Below are 20,801 nucleotides of genomic sequence, written 5' to 3'. Positions count from 1 at the left end.
AGTTCTAAAACATACCTATTTAATTATTTAGTATGTGTCTGATTTTTGTTTAGTTTTTTTTATTTAATATTTGTATTTTATTTACTTGTAAAGTTGAAAAATGTAATAATTACAATTGTTTATGACAATTAGGTGCTATTAGACTCTACATCAGCATAATAGTGAGAAAACATCTGACCATTTGTAAAAACTTTAAAAAATAGCTTTCCCAAAAGATAAGTATAAACAAAAACCAAAGAATTACATTTTTACCATTCTCTATGTATACAAAAGAATAAGAGAATGAAACTGCTGCAGTAACACTTACTAATAGCATTTATTGAATAAACACCCACAGAACCAAATATCCTATTAATGGGGATGCCTTTTAGATGATGGATAATTTAGCTTGATTGTTCCTTCAATGCCCGGAAAAGGCCAAGTTGCAGAAATTGGGAGTCGTTATTCACAGGATTGATGAAGACTTTGTTTTTTATCTTAATATGTGTTACCATATATTCAATGATTTGAAGTAGCGGGCTGGCGAATACATCTGCTTGACAACATGACTGCTCTTAGTCTTGGTTTTGTTTTTCCTCCACAAAGTTTCTTTTCCAGAGCCCAAACAGCTGGGATTCGTCAATATACATTATGAAGCTCTTGTTATCACAAACTCACTTATGGATTTAATTGCCTAATGACTAGTGTAAGAAGAAATCGAGTATAATAAATGAGCAAACTCAGCCCTATATAGGAAACCGTACCAATGGCGGTTTCAGCCGTCACCAGACCTTTGTCAATTTTCGGCACCTTCATCTCGTCGTCAGTTGTCTACACCATCATAGTTATCATGCAACTGTTCAGTCTCAAGGTAAAAGACAATGAACAATATATTTTTTTAAAAGTTTTAAGTGTCACATGTCATCAACTGAGACAGACTGTTAACGGCAATAACTTATTAGAGATTGAAAATTTAGAATACCCTAAGGATACATTTTAAAGTTCCAACTAGACACAACCCCTAAAGTATAGGGTATTGATCAAGAATTTTCCCTAAAAAAAGTTAATACTCTTCTTTGAAAAATAGGAATCATTGCTTGGTTCGATTGTAAAATGAGTTCGGGTTCGAACCTTGGGGCTTGGGAGGGTTTAACCAGTTTGACACTGACTATATATATATTAGGCTTCGTTTGTATTACAATTGGAATCGAAATCAAAATTCCTCAAAAATAGAAATGGAATGGTCTATTCTTTTATTTGATTTAGACGGAATTGAAATTAAAATTAAAGTAAGTTGGAATGAGATCTCATTCACATGCGAGAAGAAAGAAATGGCCATTCCCTCAAATAGGGTAAATGTCATTCCACTACCACTAGGAATCCGATTTCAGACCTATATTCTGGTGAACCAAATAGACCATCGCTAAAATCAACCTTACACTTAGGTGAAGTAAGAAAAGATACTTAAAGATAATTACCAGGTATTTTAGTGGCAGTCCCACTTTAGGGCTTGTATTATTAAATGTACCACTTTAATATTAGAACATGACAAGAGGAGTAAAATTGTGAAAATGCCCATGTTTTGATTGAATAGTTTTCTTTTTCACTATTCATGGATAACCTCATTTTCAAATGGTTACTTTATTGTCACTAGTTTATAATTTCACCCTTCAACGTAAAGTTGTTTTAGCAAGGTTGGACGTAAAATGTATATTTCTAAAGTTGAAGTACTAAAATAAAGTAATGCATGGATTGCTTCTTCTCTAAAGTTTGATATGAAACTTTCTATTTGTATTTTTGGAATAAAAAAAGCATATACACCATGGTTTTCAAAACCGGATCAGATCGGACGGTCAGACCAAAAAAACCGATAACCGATCAACCCCTTAGGTTTGGTTTTACTAAAAACCATAAATTGTTAAAAAAATGTTGAAAATGTCAGAAAATCGTTGACCCGGGCGGTTGGATTGCTAAACCGTTCGATCTGAACAACGGTTCGCGCGTTAGCTTTTTTATTTTCAATGTTTTTAAATAAAAAAAAAGCAAAAAAATAAAATACCTTTTATATTCCAACCCAGTTCGAATCCCTTACTCCCTTTGGCTTTAGGGTTAGAAGTTCTAACCCTTCCCGAGTTCCCTCCTCTCAACCCTCACACCCTACCAACCAACCACCTCCGGCGTCCGATGGCGACCAGTGAGCTTGCAGTAGCGAAAAGACTCACTAGCACTTGCAACGGCAACTTGCCTGTAACCAAGCCCGACTGCCCGAGCCCACCGACGACGAACCCACTGTCACACCACCATTACCAGTGTCACTCTATTTCTAATAACAATTACATTCTATATCACATGGTGGTTTATACATTTTGTGGATGGATTTTTCTTTCTGATCTATGCCCAACTTGGAATCAACATCTTTGGTATGTGATCATTTTCCTGTTTTACCTCTATATTTTGTTTATTTTGGTGAATGCAAGGGGTTGGGTGTTTTTTGTAGTTTTCATTTCTTGGGTTGAGAAATTCCCTACTTTACATGCGAGTTACATCAATGTTTTGATAATTTAGAACATTTGGAGATCTCTAACTATGGATCATCTGCATACCATAGTTTGAACTTTAATCTTGAAGTTTGAAATCTAGTAATGGCCATGGAAAATTTTCTGTATTTTTTGGAATTTTTTCTATATTTTATTATTTTTATGTTTATATATTTTTATTTTTTTTTCATATGTTGTTCTTTTTTTCTGTGTATTTTTTTGTATTTTATTTAAATGTTTATGGTATTTTTTATTATATATAAATATTTTTTTATTTTTTATTTATTTATAGCATCACGAGTCGAACAGTTCGACCCGGATGATTGAACCACTGAACCGGAAAATGGTGCTCAGAATGGTTCCGTTTCCGAGTCAATTTTTAAAACCTTGATACAAACTGCAAGTAATTGAGAGTGGCTCAATTGACAAGTTCTCTCACTGGTTGTACTGGAGACTAGGGAGCAAATCCCGTTGCCAATACAATTAGGGGTTATGGGTATAGGGGACAATCTACTCACGTTTGTGTAGCTCATGAATAAAAAATAAATAAATAAATAAAAAAGATAAGAAAAAGTAGTTCAAAACCAATCAGTTTGTAATTGAATCCAACATGAATGCACCCTTAACTAAAAAGGGCTAATTACTTAAATGCACCATGTGGTTTCTAAAACTACTTGTAGTTTGTTTGGTTATATTGCCATTTTGTTAAATAATGGCCATGCCTTGGAATTTGATAAAAGGAAAAATCTATGATGCAGGAAATATATGGTATGGAAAAAGTTTTGATCAATCAAAACCCATCCATGAATTTTGATAAATAACACCTGATTTGCTACCATATTTATGATTTCAGTTGATTAATCATATATTTTTCAGATATCATATCTTTTCCATATCATAGTCGAACCCTTTGATAAAATAACTTTTGGCCTGAATCAAAATTCAGGTCATATCCCCTACTTGTCACTGTTCCAATTGTACAAAAATAAAACCCCCATTTTATATTGTAATATAATACCAACCAAGAGCCATGTAGGCATAAAGGTGAAAATGTTGTTGCCAGTGCAAAAGAAAATGTCAATGACATTTTCTCCAAAAGTTATTTCTCACATAATCCAAGAAATTTAGTAAACAAATTGAAAAACACTCAAGCAAACAAGAGAAAATGAGGGAGAGAGCAAATCGTCTACATTGCAAAAATAACTTGAAGAAACAACCCTAATAGGAAACACCCTTTTTGTTTTTGTTTTTCTATTTGGTGCTATGCACCACCATTAGTAACTTCCCCCTCACCCTTTTTTCCTTAAAGTGATGGTTATAGGATTTGATTCCATGTCAACATTGGAACAAACCAGCTAACACACCAACGAGCCAGTCCTTAGTTGGTAACACCTTAAGTATACCTTACCTGATAGCCTCCACTTATCACAAATAGCCCTTTCGTTAGTAAAAACGTGTAGAGTTGTTTAAATATGATATCACATGCACAATATATTTTAGGGTAAATTGTTGAAACCTCCCCTGATGTTTGATGAACTCTTTGACACAGTTGCAAATAGATCCCCTCTGGTATAATCGTTCAACAAGAGGCATGGATATATTCGAAACAGCCATGCAATTACTATTGAGGCTGGTCTATACAAAAAAAAAAAACAATAGAAAATTTATAAACAGCAAAAATAGAGAATCCAAAGTTGTAGTTTTACATTTGAGTGATTGATATCAAAGGCAAGTTTGGAAAATAAATCAATTTCAGAAAAGAGATTGGAAGGGTTTAGGCTAGAGATTGCTATGAAGAGAAAATTTAGAAAGTAAAAGTTTTGGTCAAAATATTTGCATGGGTATTTTAGACATTTTCATGCCACTTTTTTAGAGGATTCTGATAAAGGGGGTCTACTTGCAACTATGTTTAGAAAGTTTAGGGGAAGTGATTGCATGGGTATTTTAAACATTTTCATGCCCCTTTTTGGAGGATTCTAATAAAGGGGGTCCATTTGCAACTATGTTGAGAAAGTTTATGAGAAGTGATTGCATGGGTATTTTAGACATTTTCATGCCCATTTTTTGGAGGATTCTAATAAAGGGGTCTACTTGCAACTATCTTTAGAAAGTTTAGGGGAAGTGATTGCAATTAGTCAATTACCAAACTTCAGGGAGGTTTCAACTTTCAACAATTTACCCTATATCTTATTATAATTTCAATTTTGCCATTTTTATGCCATGGATTGAATGAGGACATGGTAAAAATAGAGAGAGGTTGCCTGAGGGCGTAAAGAATAGTAAGGAAAACAGACATAACTTGACCATTCTCATGGTGGAGAAACACATAACTCAGCAAAATTATGAACAATTTCTTTCAAAGATGTACAAATAAAACATTTCCTACCCTTAACCAGTTGCCTTACATCTTTCATTTTTACTCATTTGCTCCACACTTCTCATGGTAGAGAAACACATAAATCAGCAAAATTATGATCAATTTCTTTCAAAGATGTACAAATAAAACATTTCCTACCCTTTACCAGTTGCGTTACATCTTTCATTTTTACTCATTTGCTCCACACTTCCAGGGAGCCTCAAAGTTCATATTGCCTTTGTCCCTGCTGCCATAAATATAGTCCATCTCTATGCACTGCCACCGAGCAAAAAGAACAAGGAAATACCTTAAACCATGGTTTTTAAAATTGGACTGGAAAAATTGAGAACCGGTTACCTGATCAGTTCCACTTTTCTCCAAAACCATTGATTTTGATCAGCAAATCGTTGAATTGACCGATTAATCATTTGAACGGTTTTGATCATTTTTCAAATTTTTTATTTATTTTTATTTTTTTGTCAGAATAAATAGACTTTTCGAATCGAAACGATCAGACTGTTTACCAAACCCTGACCGATTCGATCACCGGGTCAGTTTTAAAAACTATGCCTTAAACCTCAGACTCCTTTTCAGTTTTTACACTAAAGACTAGTGAGCAGCAGTGTGCACAGACTCCACACTTGATAATCGTAAGCCCCATTATGCCAATTTTTTTACACAATTGGGGGCATGCCCATTTAAAGCCCAAGTTAATCGTGAGAATATGTTTTCTCTTGATTGTGGGTCAACCCCCTTTTTTGTTGACTTATATTACTCATAAGTCATAAATCATAATCATGCTAAAATTTAAATAAAAACAGAAAGAAGGAATTGTTAAAAAATACAGATTCCGGTTTACCGGATTCGAACCAGCGACTTAAGGATAACAGCTAACAACTACAGTCCTCCGCTCTACCAACTGAGCTAAAGCCGGTTACGGATCTAATGCAAACTAAAGCTATATAATTAAGATGCAATGATTTCGGTTGGAACATCTCCCCAACTTACAAATACGGAGATGTTTCATATGCGACTCCATGTGTATGTCAAGAGGGATCTGTGAGGAAAAAATCCAAACTCTAATACAATACCAATATAAGTAGGAATGGTAACGGAGAGGAGATCATATGCCCCCTCCTTAACCTTGATTTTGAAATTAACCTTCATTTCCATCTTTAATCCCCGATGGGGATGGGTTCCTCGTGGGGACCCAAATCCCCGAAATGTTTTTAGATAATAGTATTTAAAATAAATAAATAAATAAATAATATAAATTATAAATAATGTTTTGATATATATTATAATATAAATAATATGATAGTATATTTGATATATATATATATATATATTAATTCCCGATTGAGGATTCCTATTAATCCCTGTCTCTATCCTCTTCCTACCAAAACAATCCCCATCCTCGATTCCATGAGGTATGGAAAAATTGGATTCCTGTTGGGATCAAAAAATTACCATCCCTAAATATAACCCAGTTGGACTTGGTAGCGCTTATTAGCTGCTGTAGCATAGTGTCTTATGCTTTTTCCGAAGCAGGCCCTGACCTACACAAAATTTACTGTTTATAACCTATGTTAGGCGAAAAGTCCAGAGAACCCAAATAGGCAGCTGTTATTCATTTTAAGTGTCGTTTGCATAGCTTATCTGAATTCTGAAGCACTTCATAGCAGCTGACCTGAACCTGCTCAACTGAATTTTCAGTTCAACCTTCTCAAACAGCCCTAAGTGTCTCAACACTCCCGTCCATATTTGCAAATTATAGCAAATTAGGCTACATGAATCCTGTTTAACAAATTGTTTAACCACTAACTACTGCCTAAAATAAGAAAACACTTTGGCCCTGTTGATTTTTGGTAAGCCTTTTAAGGCTTTACCTGGGCATTTATATGTATTCTTTTTATCTTTATTTCACATATAAGCATTCCTTTCACTCATAAAATGTAATTATTATAAGCAGCAATTTTGTCCAATGATGTCTTATATTGGGAAGTAGATATCATTTACCAAAAGTTATTTACTACAGGACCCACAACAAAAAATGAACAATGAAAAAGTTATTTATCATGGGCCCACAACTTTCCCTTCCCTACCAACGCCATCGGGGCCCCTAGAACCACTTCCAACTTTGAGAGTTGTTATAATGTCATAATAAGAAACTTTGGATCTCCTGTCTATAAGAATTCTGCCCATGTCTAGTCACAGCACATTATCCCGTGTATTGGGAGCATCTTTTCATGCATAATATTATTTAGGAGGATGATATATTCTCCATGTGTAGCTGCGATGTTATGTGGGTAGATGTGGGTAGGGTTCTCGTAGGTGGGAGATCCAGACTCCTTAAAGGGGCAAATTCCTAACTGCTAAATAAGGGTGTAAATGGACTGAATTTGAAGCAAACCACTCAAAATTCTAACTTGAATTCGATTAGAAATATGATGATTCGAATTCGACTAGGAATTCATATTTAAAACTAACAACTGAATTCGAATTCAATTACAAAAATTGATTATTCAATTTTATTCGAATTCGACTGACATATCTGCATTCTTATCTCAAAACACCTTGAAACTATTAATTTCAAAACCGGACTGGACCGTAAAAACCGAGAACTAGTCACCTAACCAGTTCCATTTTCCTCCAAAACCGTTGATTTTGGTCAGCAAACCACTAAACCGGCCGGTTAACCATTCAAACCGTTCGAAGGGTTTTGACTGTTTTCCAATTTTTTGAATTTTTTTATTTTTTTGTCAAAACGGATTGGCCATTCAAGTTGAACAGTCGGACCATTTGAACTAGTAACCGAACCCCTGACCGGTTCGATCACCGATTTGTTTTTAAAAACCATGCTTGAAATAGAAAAATGAAAAACAAAAATTATAGAAGAGGGTGGGCAATCGGATTTGTCACACTTCTAATGCAAAATCTGTAAAAAAATGAAATCAAAACCCAAAAAACAACATAGATCTTTAAAACATTAAACAAATAACAAATCCTCAGACATCAAAAGCCATAAAACACTCTAGTCTCATCTTTTTCTTTTCTTATGGTATTCCTATTCTTAACCATATTTTCTTCCTCTTCCTCTTTGCTTTCTTTGACATCAACTTCTACCATATATCGCCTTCTTTCACAGTGGCTCATAGTATATTGCGTTACAAGATGAAAGAAAAAGTTTCTAAACTTGTGTAGTAGATCCCGAAGATGCTTTAACTATTCATATGCAAGAAGCTGGATTGCATCTACTGAATTAAGTTGTGTAATATATTTTGAAGATGACTCAACTGCTTTGTTTGAGTTGAGGAGAGAAATGAGAATATTGATAACCGAGAAGGGAGATTGACAGCCGAGAGTTCAAATAAAAATAATCAAAGGGGGATTGGCAGATTTTAGATTTTTTTCATTAAAAAAATATAATACTGGTTTTTCAAAAAGTCATCATTACTTCTGATTTGATACGCTTATTGCCTTTTTTTTTATAATATATATAATATGAAAGAGAAATACAGACATACCGATTTCTGATTTCCACTACAGATTTATATACATTCAAAAGGTAAAAAACCCATCCACTATGCATTGCCCGTGAATTAGCATCAATTCCAAACTCACACTTACCCCAAATGTACTTTGAGCCTGGGCTAAATCAACATTCTCCCTTATATACTAATAAAGAAAATAAAGATTTGTCAAAACATCATATTATATCTATATATATATATATATATAATGAGAGAATCAAATTCAACCGTATCTTATATTCGAATGATTCAAATTCGTTTCAATTGTGTCAGATGTCGAATTCAAAATCGATTTTTCAAACCGTTGGAACCCCTACTGTTAAGCTGTATCTGGCATCGATGGCTACCTCATATTAGGGCGTTCATTTCATGTATGAGACGTTAAAAGAAATTCCATGGGCAAATTCAAATATGCAACCAACACAATGAATATCCCATTCTGATGATTCATTAAAGCTGATACTATGGCCCAATTTATGTAATAGATATTTGTTATCTTTTCTTTGAAGTAGTTTACAAGTTTTATCTGAATCCTAATCTGAATGAAATACCCACAAAAACAATGTCTGGTGATCCAATTAACTAGTAGATGACGGAATCGGAATAGGGTTACAACTTTACAAGGGCAAGGCGTTTTGAGTTTTGACTGAATTCCGCATGAAGCACAATAACAAACTGCAAGTCTTACTACTTTCTTATTATAATGCATCCCGAGAAGCAATTCGACATGTTATAGCATCTGCCAGTGAAGATATCCCCAGTTCCAGGCCCGTTATTTTGTAGTGCTGAAGAAAAGAGTAATTGTTGAATGTTAGCAGCAAAAAATGGCATAAGAGGGCAGACGAAAAATACATAAACTGTAAGTAATTGGATCCAGAAACCTTCTGAATCTGTGCTTGGTCGGCTCTTCCTTCCAACTCCTCCAAATCAATCTCTTTCCCATTGATAAGCTTCTCCACAGCTTTCATCTAGTAGAACAACAAAAATTTCAACATCATGATCGCAACTTCTTTTTTCTTCATTAGATGAACCGAACATATCAACAATGCAAAGCAACAAAGTAACATAAAGAAAAACGATATGACCTCATAGTCAGAAGCATCAAAGCGGGCAGCAAGAATATAGGTGGAATTCTCAGATATGCCACATCTTTTCAAGGATTCTGTGATCTATAAAAATCGACTCCCATTGTTAATTACCAAGAATTATAAAGAAATGCAAGGGATGGAACCACATTGATAAAAAACAGAACAATTACATGCTTAGATCCTGAGTAACTGTACACAAGCTCAGAATGAAGTGTTCGTGTTGTCAGCGTCTCCCTTGACTTGGCCAAGAGTGTCTTATATGCAGCTGCTAAAACAGGGAAAATATCTGGTATCTGTCTTGTTTAACAAAATAATGTCAGATATGTCTTAACAAACTATTGTCCATGAAATGAAATTGACAAGACAGATATTGTATGTGGTGGATATATACGCAAGTATCAAAAAACTTACAAGTGATGCATTGAGAAATGCTACTTCTGGCTCTAGTGTTCCAACTTGCATTGAATTCAGAAGTTCCCTGCAAACGTAAAGAATGTGTTACTTGTTAGAGTAAGAGTCTTGGGCCACGTGGCCCGTTTGCAAGAATTAGTTACTCTGTAACAAACTTGTCCGCACTCGATTATTCACCACTTGTTCTATAAATACACGTGTAAGCAATGAAACAAAACACAGATTCTTTTCATTTCTGATATAATTTTACATGGTATCAGAGCGGGTAACGGAAGTTTGATCCAAGACTCAAACTCTTTCATGGCGTCTGAAACCAGTGGAAGCTCGTTCATGTCACAGAACTTGGATCCCAGTTCACCAAACTTCCTGCATGCGTCAGACAAACCAGGGCTCGTTCTGGTCTCATGCCTGCTCACCAGTGAAAATTATCCGCTATGGCATCAAGCGATGAGAACAGCACTTCATGCAAAGAACAAGCTCTGTTTCGTTGACGGATCGTTGCCCTAACCACCCATCGGTTCACCAGAAGAAATCTTTAAACAAATCTTTTGTTTTCAATCAGTGAATAACCTTAAATAGTTACTGCTACAATTTCCTCCTTGGATCTATACACACTATTAATCAGTGAATAATCTTCATTGTGGCACTCCTTCAGGAATTTTCTTTTCATAAGTTACTAGTTTTGTGAGCTAGGTTTATTCTTAAAATGAGGTCTCTCCTAATCTTTTTAAAAAAGACATGCACAGTACAATCTTTCTATTCAATGAGAACTTTGAGATTCCTCTATAATTTCAAGATGTGGGATTCTTCTCGAATGGTAGTCAGAATCAATCTTTTCACCCCAGATTGGTGAAACTCAAAGCTATATGGTAAATCTTCTTTACATTCTTCTCAAATATATTTAGTTTTAGAGGAAAAATGATATTGGACAATTAAAATATTTCATACAAAAAGACTATCAAAATAAATATTTCATACAGAAATGCAAAAGAGATCTTTTCTCCCTTCAATATATTTTTAATTTCCACATTTTGTACTTAACATATCTATCCCTCCATCTTAGAAGAAGTAAATCAGTTGCCTGGATGCCACCTAGTTAACACTTCAACTACGCTGATTTGCATCTTGTAGAGATTAACCCTTTCTATGAACTTTTGTCCCATTACAGAAATCAACAATGCTAATTTTTTATTTGATAAGTAAAATATTTAGTATATTTCACATTGATAAATGATGATTTAGGATTACTCTATTTTTCTAAGAGTAATTTTTTACAACCCATGATACAAAATTACTCTTTGATGATTTCCCTGTCAGTGGGAGTTCTCAATCATAATGCAACTGCCAAGATTAGCAGCAAAGCAATGCCCCTCTTGGTGTTTATCTTATGATGAAGCCAAATTGATTGAGATAGGATTGTAAAAAGAGACAGGATGTCTGTAGGATAGTTTAGGAGGTTATCAATAGCTGCTCTATTTGTAAAACTAAGATTTTAGGGGTTAAACTCTTGCTGGATGACCATAAAAATTAGAAAGAAGTATGCCAGAAATAAGATGCTGTTAACTAGGATGAATTTGGGTTACGGGGCTAAAGCCAGAAGGGGTGCTATCCCTAATCAATCATCAAAGGAATACAACTGAAATAGGTCTAGAAGATTGATACATGTGAGATAATTTGGCTGTTACAAGCTAGGCAAGGTTTAGAGGGTAGGCTAGAATGTTGGAAGTTGTATCGGCTAAGAAACAGTGATTGCAGAATTTTATTAGAAATAGAAGCAGTGCTTCTAGGCATCAACACCTAGAACTGGAGGCATAACACCTCTAGGCTCTGAATTATCTCTGACAAACAATTGGCTCAAAGAAAAACTTCAATTCATGAACTTAAAATTCACAAGTACATCAATACTAGACCATGAGATGTCCAGCTTATATGGAAGCTCCAAGTTAGACCAAAGGAATTCCTACTTTGGGCACAATTATGTCTTGATTTCTTTCTTTAACCAGGAATGTTAAAGAAGCATTATCAATGATGTTAACAAGAAAAAAAAGGTGCATGATTCTGTAGTAAGACCCTTCATTGAGCTTGGTAAGGCATACAACAGTTGTGCGGTGGTTTTGTTCACTGCATCTGTTATCTTGGGTTGCTTTGCTATTCTCTTTTTTCTTTTCAATGAACTTTTTATTTACCATCAAAAACAAGAAAGAAGGAATATCTCTTACATATTAAGTGAAATTGGGTGAGAATTTGCACCAAGAATGACAGGCAATGTCATCAAGAATTACAACTAAGCCTTGAATACTAGCATCCCCAGTTATCATGAAAACTTGACTACCTTAATTTTTTTTTTAAATAACCTAAGAAAACACAGAATTTCTTAAACCCCATGACTTCCAGTTAAACTAGATAAGCATTTAACAAAATATACTAATAAAGTACTAAAAAATAAGATAAAAACCAGAATTCCAAATTTCTTGAATATCTCTTTAATATCACAAATTCACAATATAGTGATGGAGCTGAGCATCTCAACTCCAGCCACAATCACTCAAAAAGTTAGAATCTTAAGCAGGAGATTTTATGATAATAATCTGAAGAATAGAAGAGTTATCTAGAGGATTGGACTCTTGTTCTTTCTCCAAAAAATAGCTATAGAGATTTTAGGAAGTGGAAAGAATACTTTAGTTCAAGGTGATTACATGGACAAAACATCTTAGAAGGGGATAGTAAGAAGTTAGGCATTACGGAGTCTGTCCTTAGAGCAGGAATCAAATGTGTCTGATGACTTCACCAAGAACACACTTTCTGGAATTGAAATAGTAATGGACTAACAAGATTAAATTTTAGAAGGTCATGTAGGAGTATTCAAGTTTATGCCATGATTTTCACAGATTGGCTTCCCATAGAGGAGCAATTTTGAACGATTGTTCAGAGTTTCTTGCAGATTAGCAGGTGTTCATTCAAAGATCAGAAGTGGCCTGACTGATTGGGGGAGTTGGATGACAATATTGAATAAATACTGATGATAGACCCCCAGATGTCAAGAAAATCAAGGATGGTTAACAAATTTTGGTTTGGGAATCAAACATGAAATAGTGTATCTACTTACCCATAGTAATTTGCTGGTCACATAGGGGTGATTTTACACTCTCCTTGGTCTCAGATTGGAAGGAGTACAAATACAAATATGTAGAGTGCAATACCTTGTATTTTGTATTATTTTGCATGCATTTGCACTGTACATATTTGTATTTGTACTCCTTCCAAACTGAATCTTGCTAACAATTTTGTACTCCCAAAGCGTAGCAGTTTTTTGTTGATCAGTGACAATTAAAGCATTTTATTGATTCATTGAAAATAATGATTTACAATAATACAATATAAGCTGCTGTATTGTAGGCTATTATTCACTATCTATGCCACAAAATAATTCTTTTAGATCAGGTTCCCCTTGGAACCACTCCCCAATGCAGGTGCATTTTATATATTTCTGTCTGACAAAGGCATCAGACATGCTATTAGCACATCTAGGAGTCCAAATGGAAAGTTACATCCAGCTCTTCTGCCAATAATTTGAACTCCATCAACACATATCTGTATTTCCAAATTCCCACAACATTGTTCCTAAAGCAGCTCGCAACTACGTCCCCCTCCACCATAATGGGCTGGCAGACAGTTTTCCTTTTTTTTTTTTTGGGGGGGGGGGATAGGAAATTATGGAATTTTTTGGAAAACAGTTGTGATGCGGATTGTTTGGGAGAGAGAAATGATCACATCATTGATAACAAGGAGTGCGAGTTGCGAGAAAGCGGCTTCAACGTCTTCTTTCTTCTCTCACTCGCGCTCTCCAATCTCAACTCAGGATGGATTCTTAGGTGAAACTTGCCATCGTGGTGAAGGTAGTGGGACGAACAGGGTCAAGGGGGCAGGTGACTCAGGTTAGAGTCAAGTTTATTGATGACCGGAACAGGCTTATCATGAGGAATGTCAAGGGGCCTGTCAGGGAGGGTGATATCCTCACCTTGCTCAAATCCGAAAGGGAAGCTAGGAGGTTGCGCTGAGGCCATGGACATGAGAATATTCCCTTCTTATTCTCTTAAAGTGATTTTTTTTGTCTTAGGTCTATCTCCATTTCAATGCAAAATTTGAATTTACACTAGTACGTTTTTGGTTCTCCTTCAAAATTGGATTGGAGTCTGCACGATTATTTATTTGGTTGAGCTTTAGAGAATGAATCAAGAGTTCGTTTAGAGCATTTCAAAAAAAAAAAAAAAAAAAAAAACAAGGCCTGATCTCAGGAGGACTTGATTTCTCACATAACTCAGACGTTTTCTGTGGGTCACCAGCTCTCCAGCTCTGAGCTCTTAGAAGGTATCTCTGTAAGTGACCTTCAAAAGAACATGGTTAACTTAGGTGGTGTTCAGAAAACAGTGCTGTTTATCCAAAGCCATTTTCTGAGGAAACGGTGCTGCATAGGTATGCCATTTTCTCAGAAAACAGATCTTTTTTGGGACAATTTCTGCCACATAGGTGTTTTGCTATGCCACATCAGCATACTATTGCTAGCAGCAGCAGAAAAACTAGAAAACATAAAAAGGGCGCTTTCTCAGGCCATACCTTCCAAGACGTGGTCTGAGAAATGTCATTGGTTCCTAATACCTATTTATTATTCTCCTCTCCCAATCCCCTGATTAGAAATAGCAATTTTCCCTGTCCCCATCAGGTACCCCCTTTCCCCGACCCCATTGAGTCGGAGGTGGAGATTGCCTTGGCAGAGATGGGGGTGGGGATGGGGATTAATAGTGATATACGACTGGGGACGGGGATGGGGATGGGGGGTGAATTCCCCTCCCCACCCCAACCCCGATTATATATATTTTTAAATATATACATACATAATATTGTTTATAATATTTATATCAAAATGTATTTAAAATATTTTTATATTTTAAAATTTTCCCTTATTTTAAGTATATCTATTTTTTTAAATAAATTTACTTTAAAAATTTTGGGGATTTGGGTCCCTAACAGGGAACTCATCTTCATCAGGGCTTAGGGATGGAGGGTCATTTTTATCCCCAGCAGGGATCAGGGTTGTGGACAGGGATTTGTTTCAAAGCCAGGGTCACTGATGGGGAATATGGTCCTCGCCCTGAACCTGCCCCATTGCCATTCCTACCCCTGATCCTCCCATGAGGCCCAAGTGCAAGAGAGAAATGAGCGATGACTCTAAACTTTGAAGGAAGTGCTTCTAGTAATCTAGGTGAAGCTGAAATTCAAGGAGTGATCAGGAGGGATGATATTGTTGGGCACTTAGCAGACCAGTTGGGACAAGGCAGAAATTAAGGCTGAACTCACTAGTATCCACATGGCTAGAGACTTGGGTATTCCGAATCTAACCATTGAAGGAGACTTGAAAATACTATCAAGTGGTTAGGAGAGGAGAGTGGCCCTCGGTGATTAGCTCACTACTTGGTCAAGGCTAGAGAGATATCCTAAATTCTGTGGTTATAACCTACATTGGATATCTAAGGAACTAAAATACAATAACTGATGGTCTAGCTAAATCTGGCATCCTCATGGGTTTCTGGTATATTGATAGCTTTCTACCTGAGTAGCCTTGTGAAGCTACCTTGTTTTTTATTTCTCTGTTATACACCATCTCATGTACCGTTTCTTTTCTAATGAATTTCAGTTATCTTTTCTCAATAAAGATAGGACATTGTAAAGGTTTTGTGTGGAATTGTTTTGTGTATGTAGAAATAGTAAAAGAGAAATGCCCAATTCTTGAGGATGAAAGTTTTTTTTTCACCAAAGTTGTTAGGAATATCAGTGTTCTTTTGTCCTTTCATTCCCTTGGTCTCTCACTCTTAAGCAGAAAATTTGCTGAATTTTTGCTGGGATGGGATACTCATACACTTGGTCAATTCTTAAATAGTTTACATATAGTCTTCATTTTATTGTTAGCACCAGAGCATTTTGTTAAGAAAGAAGAATCATAAGTACAAAGGACCTTCTTTCTTTAATTACATGATGGGGGACCAAGAGAACAGAAAATACAACCATAAGGAAGACTGACCAAGTACAAAAATACATTCTTTGATGAATACCCTAGTAATTCCAAATCCAATATAAGGTGAATCCAAATCCACTGGAAACAAGAACTGCTAGTACACCAGTGGATAATTCCAGCAGATACGGACTCATACAAAGCATCTCTGTCAACCCCCTCTGAAAATACACCTGATAATGTTTTATGTATTATAATGGTTGACATACTCCATAGATCCATTTGTATTGTATTATTCTCCCCTTGGGAAAGGGGGACTTCTTTTCTCTTTATCAGCATCAAACCATGATTTTCTTTTCTTCCTCCTAAGGTTATCTCAAAGAAAAAGAAGAGAACATCACAGGAACTATGTTTAAAATTAATGGTCTTTTGGATGTAAAGTTTTCTTGTTGGGTAGAAACTACCCTCCCTAAGTAGTAGCCACGAAGGGATGTCTCCACAAGGTTTCCCACGCTTCTTAAAAGAAAGAGAGGGAAAAAGGGCATGGTCCCACCAAAACCCCACTCAATTCATACAGGCTTCAGAAAACTAACACAAAATATCAATTGAGTTCCTGCAAACAAGTCATAAAACGGCTGGGGATCCCAATGTAACTCAAGGTTTGTTCACTTGTTGACAATATTAAGACCAGTCTCCACTAAGTAAATCCTAGCTCCACTGAGAGTAGTGTCGCTTCCACACATTTAATAAAAATTGAATTAAGCGCCATTATTTTTTTGAGAAGCTCCATTCATTATAAACATTAATAGAAGAAGACGGAGAAGAGGAAGAAGACTTCATGGCCCATATAAATGAATTTGTGATCTAAGACCAAACTCCAATACTGCTTATAGTTCATGCCCTTGGTGAAAATGGAACTCCAATACTGCTTATAGTTCTTAAAGTTTTGTTCATTTGTACAGAAGTTTGTACAGTGAGCAGATATACTTGTATTCTCATTTTGATTAATACAATTGTACTTTACCTTTTCAAAAAAAAAAAAAGGAACGTCAACCTTAGATATCTTGGTGTAAGGGGTGTTTTTCTCTACCATGTTCCTTACACTGAGTTACTCCATTCTTTCCATCCCAATTGTATGAGCATACAGTAAGACACCATAATGAGAGGTGCTATAAGAAACTCCGGGTTGAATGTTCAATTTTAAATCCCTGCGGGTGCATGTTTCTTAATTCTTTTTTATTCACATAGAACATGCATTATTTTTTTTAAAGCAATCATTTCTACATTTCTCCGCTACTCAGAAAAATAAATGCTCAGTTGGTTTCTGAAAACAAACTATAGAACATACAGAAAGGTACAGAGATTACTTTGAGTTGGTGACGTCGGTAAAGAGGGCGAGAGAGAGGGTGCTACCGTCCACCTTGAATGACTTCATGACTGCTCCTGAAATCTGTGGGGGATGCCGATGCAGCACCTTGAATGACTTCCTTTGTTTTCCCTCTTTCTCCTGTTTTTTGGTTTTACTGAGAGTGTGAGACCGTGATGGGTGCCGATAAGGGCCATTAGGGTTACTTAGGGCTGATCATTGTAAGCATCAGGAAAACAGCTCACTTGGACTGGAAATGGAGTCGCCACCCATCAAGTAAATGAAATTGGAGGTGATGGGACCTCCAAGAATGATTTTCAAAAATATTTTGGTCTAATAATGACTCCAAAACCCAAGGCACTGGGTAAACCAGTCTGGATAGGTCTTCGATAGGAGAGGGAAGGGGTTAGGCACCCCTCTCCCCGGTCCAATAGGTGAGGTCCACATGGGCCTCCAAACAAGCATAAGCATGAACAAATAATACTTCGGTTAACTGCAAATGCACTAACAAGTAAGATGAAACAAGAATAAACCAACCTAAGAAACACAAAACCCCATTTACTTATTCATTTATGCTTCCATCACATATCCTTTTATTACTTGTTTCTATTCCTCACTACGGTAGGAAATGTGCATATTCTTGGACAAATTAAACAATAAACCAGAAATTATGTCTCTTAGCATGGATTCAATGAAGCTAGCTATTACTTAAACACATAAATCATATTTAACACAGATGACCTAAACAATTATAAAATCTGTCACTGACTAAACAAATAGCAGAAACAAATCAAGATCATTATCAAACATAGTAAAAGTAATGATCAACCGATTAAAATGAAAAGATGAACAGAGATCCAACGTCCAATGGCTTTTTATTCATATGGAGGTCAATCCCAAATCAGGTGAAAACAAAAACACATGAAATGATGATTATGACAGAAGAAAAAGAAAAAAAAATCGAAAACTAAGAGAAGGAACATCAAAGATGAGTTCAAATCAGATTCGTCCGTTGAAAAGAGAATACGAGAAAACCACGGTTGGACTGGGTGGATACTGAGAACTTACAGGGACTGGCTGGTGAATCAGCTCTGTCATTTCTTTCTCCCCCCAGATCCCAATCACGGCAAAGATAAAAGGAAAATAAACTAAGGAAAATGAAAAACAGAGAATAACTACAGAGGAGTAATGACAGGACTTACCTGGGTATGTTTCGGCCTGAGAACAGTCGATGAACAGAGTTTCAGACGTTTCCGGTTTGAAGTGTGATGCTGCAACAAGGGGGAATTGGGATGGTGCCTTTCCTACTCAACTTTGAACGACGATGTTTGCAACCGGGGAGCTTGGCGAGGTGAAACTATCCTCTAAATGAAAACTCCTATCCGGTTCGACGATGTTCAGCTCGATTGCCGACCTCTAGTTCGAATGGTGAGAATGGAAAACGATGAGATAAGAAACGTTCCCGGGTTAATGTTTTGGCTCGATGGAGAAGGAAGAGAATGGAAAACGGTGAAGATGGAGAAAATAAAGAGAGAGAGAGAGAGAGAGAGAGAGAGAGGTTAGGAAGCCAAATCGTCAGAGCAGCAGTGACAGGCAAGTGCAAGAAACATGGGAGGGCACGAGAAATGAGGCGGAAAGTTGGGTCCGATGGAAAAAATACTCCGATAAAAACAAAGATGGGGAGTCGCTGCCACTGTTCAATCTAAGAGGACGATGAACAGTAGCCGCGAATAGTGAGGTTCGAGAGATTAGTAGAAGAAGAAGAAGAAGAAGAATAAGAAGAATAAGAAGAAGAAGAAGAAGAAGAAGAAGAGAGGGAGATAGAGAGAGGCCGGAAACGAGAGGGATTTACCGCCGAGAGAAAGGGGAAGGGGAAGAAGAAGAAAAAGGAGAAGAGAGTGGGAGAGGGAGGCCGGAGATGGCGTTGCCGTCGCTCCGCCGCTGGTTCGGTGTTCGAATGAAGGGGAGAGTGAACAGTGTATTCCCCTTCATCTAAAACTTTTAAGTTGAATTTATAGGTAGGGATTGGAGAAGTTTAGGAGTATTCCTATAATTTTTTAACTTCGGGTCGAAATCGGCCCACGCGTCACACCGGATGATGGGTGATTCCGAGTAAAAAAAAGTGGAGGGGTGAGATGTGAATACAGAGAGTGAGTGTGTATGGTGGGGTTACCAAACAAAGTGGAGGGGTGAGATGGGACTAGCAAGATTGGCCAAAACAAATCCTTTTAGATGGATGGGTTCCAGAGTATTTTTTATTGCAATTTCACATGGTCGGATTACCAAACAATCTGGATCTGAAAAAGGCTCGATTTTGTTACTTTAGAGTCTTGAAATGGAATCAATGTATTGTTGAAGAGCAAACAAGAGTGTTTTGAGTTGAAATTTTATAAGTGGGTATTTTGAGGTATCCGGGATTTCATGGTATGGGGGAATTTTGGGTTGAAACTTTTATGGATAGTTGTTTTAATGTATCTAGATATGATCTTAGGGTCAAAACACAAACGGGGGTTGATCGGAGCCATCAAATAAGTATCAGGTAGGTTTAAACGGTGAATACAAAGACACTTGGGGTAAAAGTCAAATTTTTTTTTTTTTGATGTTTCGAAAATATTCGAAAAGTCTAATCGGGCAATTGAAATAAATTGGAGATTCTAACGGTGGATCAAACAAAAATCGGATGCTGATAATCATAGTCTAGGCCGGGTTTAGCAGCTGGTGTATGCAATGGCTTTACTAGATCGAGGCCCAGCCCGGCCCACACCCTGAGTCTGGGTTTAAAATATAGGCCCAAGGGGCTTTTGGGCTCTCCCGAGTCCCGGCGGGGAGATTTCCTTACACTAGTCTAACTGTCTAAGTAACAAAACCAGGAAAAAGAAATACATCTTAACTTGACGTGAGATCCTTGGCCTTGGTTCTTCTCTGTTTATATTACAAAGGGGATTATGTGAGTAGAGTTACTCCTTGTACATGACAGACATCAAAAGGAACATTTAAAATTTTAAACAAGGAATTTCATTAAAATTTTAAATTTCATTTAAAAATTGATTGATGGTGGTGGCTAGGAATGGCGATAGACCCAACCAAACTTGCTAGCCTTGTGCTGAAACAAGGAAATCAAGGCCTTTGATGTCTTACTTACTATAACCCCACCTTGAATTAGATGAAGTGACGTCTCTATGGGTCATTACAATCTTGATTATCGGTTTTGAGTATAAATCTTGGGGGCTGATTTGATCTCCTCGGTTTTAACCCTGCAGGGTACTCGGTAGTTGCTAGTTTAGGCTGCCAATTAGAGGAATGGCGCAGAATGATGCTCGCTGGCCGCTGTCCAACAATGGAGAACACTCATAAAGTGCAACGAGAAAATGATTTATCTTTTCTTTGATCAGGCCCCGTTTGTTTTCTGGTAAGTTATTTATCCGGGTAAATACAATTATTTTGATAAATTTTTCTGGGAAACACTTAACTAGATAAGTGCATTTTATTCATGTTCTTTTATTTCTCAGATAAATAATGCAATC

The 20,801-nt window shown here is 36.5% G+C and overlaps 1 protein-coding gene, 1 non-coding gene and 1 pseudogene across 3 annotated transcripts; 1 reads left to right on the top strand and 2 right to left on the bottom strand.

Annotated features, from left to right (window-relative positions):
- Window positions 1-5,721: 5,721 nt before the first annotated feature.
- On the bottom strand, window positions 5,722-5,806 carry TRNAY-GUA (transfer RNA tyrosine (anticodon GUA)). Its single transcript is given in 2 exon segments — window positions 5,722-5,757; window positions 5,770-5,806. It is a non-coding gene; the product is annotated as a tRNA-Tyr (tRNA).
- Window positions 5,807-8,878: 3,072 nt separating this feature from the next.
- Window positions 8,879-19,507, bottom strand: LOC148850319 (EKC/KEOPS complex subunit tprkb-like protein). 2 transcript variants are annotated; one of them, XM_088944790.1, is made up of 7 exons: window positions 18,480-19,507; window positions 17,279-17,418; window positions 9,905-9,971; window positions 9,664-9,786; window positions 9,491-9,574; window positions 9,287-9,373; window positions 8,879-9,190 (listed from the first exon to the last, which is right to left on the bottom strand). In XM_088944790.1, the coding sequence occupies exons 2-7, from the start codon at window positions 17,344-17,346 to the stop codon at window positions 9,104-9,106; spliced, it is 516 nt and encodes a 171-aa protein (XP_088800916.1). In that variant the 5' UTR covers window positions 17,347-17,418; window positions 18,480-19,507; the 3' UTR covers window positions 8,879-9,103. The 2 variants fall into 2 exon arrangements, with proteins under 2 accessions (XP_088800916.1, XP_088800917.1); XM_088944791.1 differs by lacking the exon at window positions 17,279-17,418 and having other exon boundaries at window positions 18,480-19,267.
- LOC148850320 (small ribosomal subunit protein eS28 pseudogene) lies at window positions 13,765-14,063 on the top strand (annotated as a pseudogene).
- Window positions 19,508-20,801: the final 1,294 nt, after the last annotated feature.

The sequence above is a fragment of the Nelumbo lutea genome, chromosome 5, assembly GCF_056320005.1.
Source record: "Nelumbo lutea isolate HS-2025 chromosome 5, American lotus-T2T, whole genome shotgun sequence".
Taxonomy (NCBI): Eukaryota; Viridiplantae; Streptophyta; class Magnoliopsida; order Proteales; family Nelumbonaceae; genus Nelumbo; species Nelumbo lutea.
The sequence above is the reverse complement of the archived record's forward strand: the minus strand, read 5'-3'. Positions and strand labels throughout refer to the sequence as shown.

Excerpts from the sequence above, each read along its gene's own strand:
- LOC148850319 (XM_088944790.1), bottom strand. The coding sequence starts at position 17,346 with ATGAAGTCATTCAAGGTGGACGGTAGCACCCTCTCTCTCGCCCTCTTT. Across the intron at positions 9,972-17,278 it reads ACCGACGTCACCAACTCAAA|GGAACTTCTGAATTCAATGC; the intron begins GTAATCTCTGTA and ends TTACGTTTGCAG. Across the intron at positions 9,191-9,286 it reads ACCAAGCACAGATTCAGAAG|CACTACAAAATAACGGGCCT; the intron begins GTTTCTGGATCC and ends TCTTTTCTTCAG.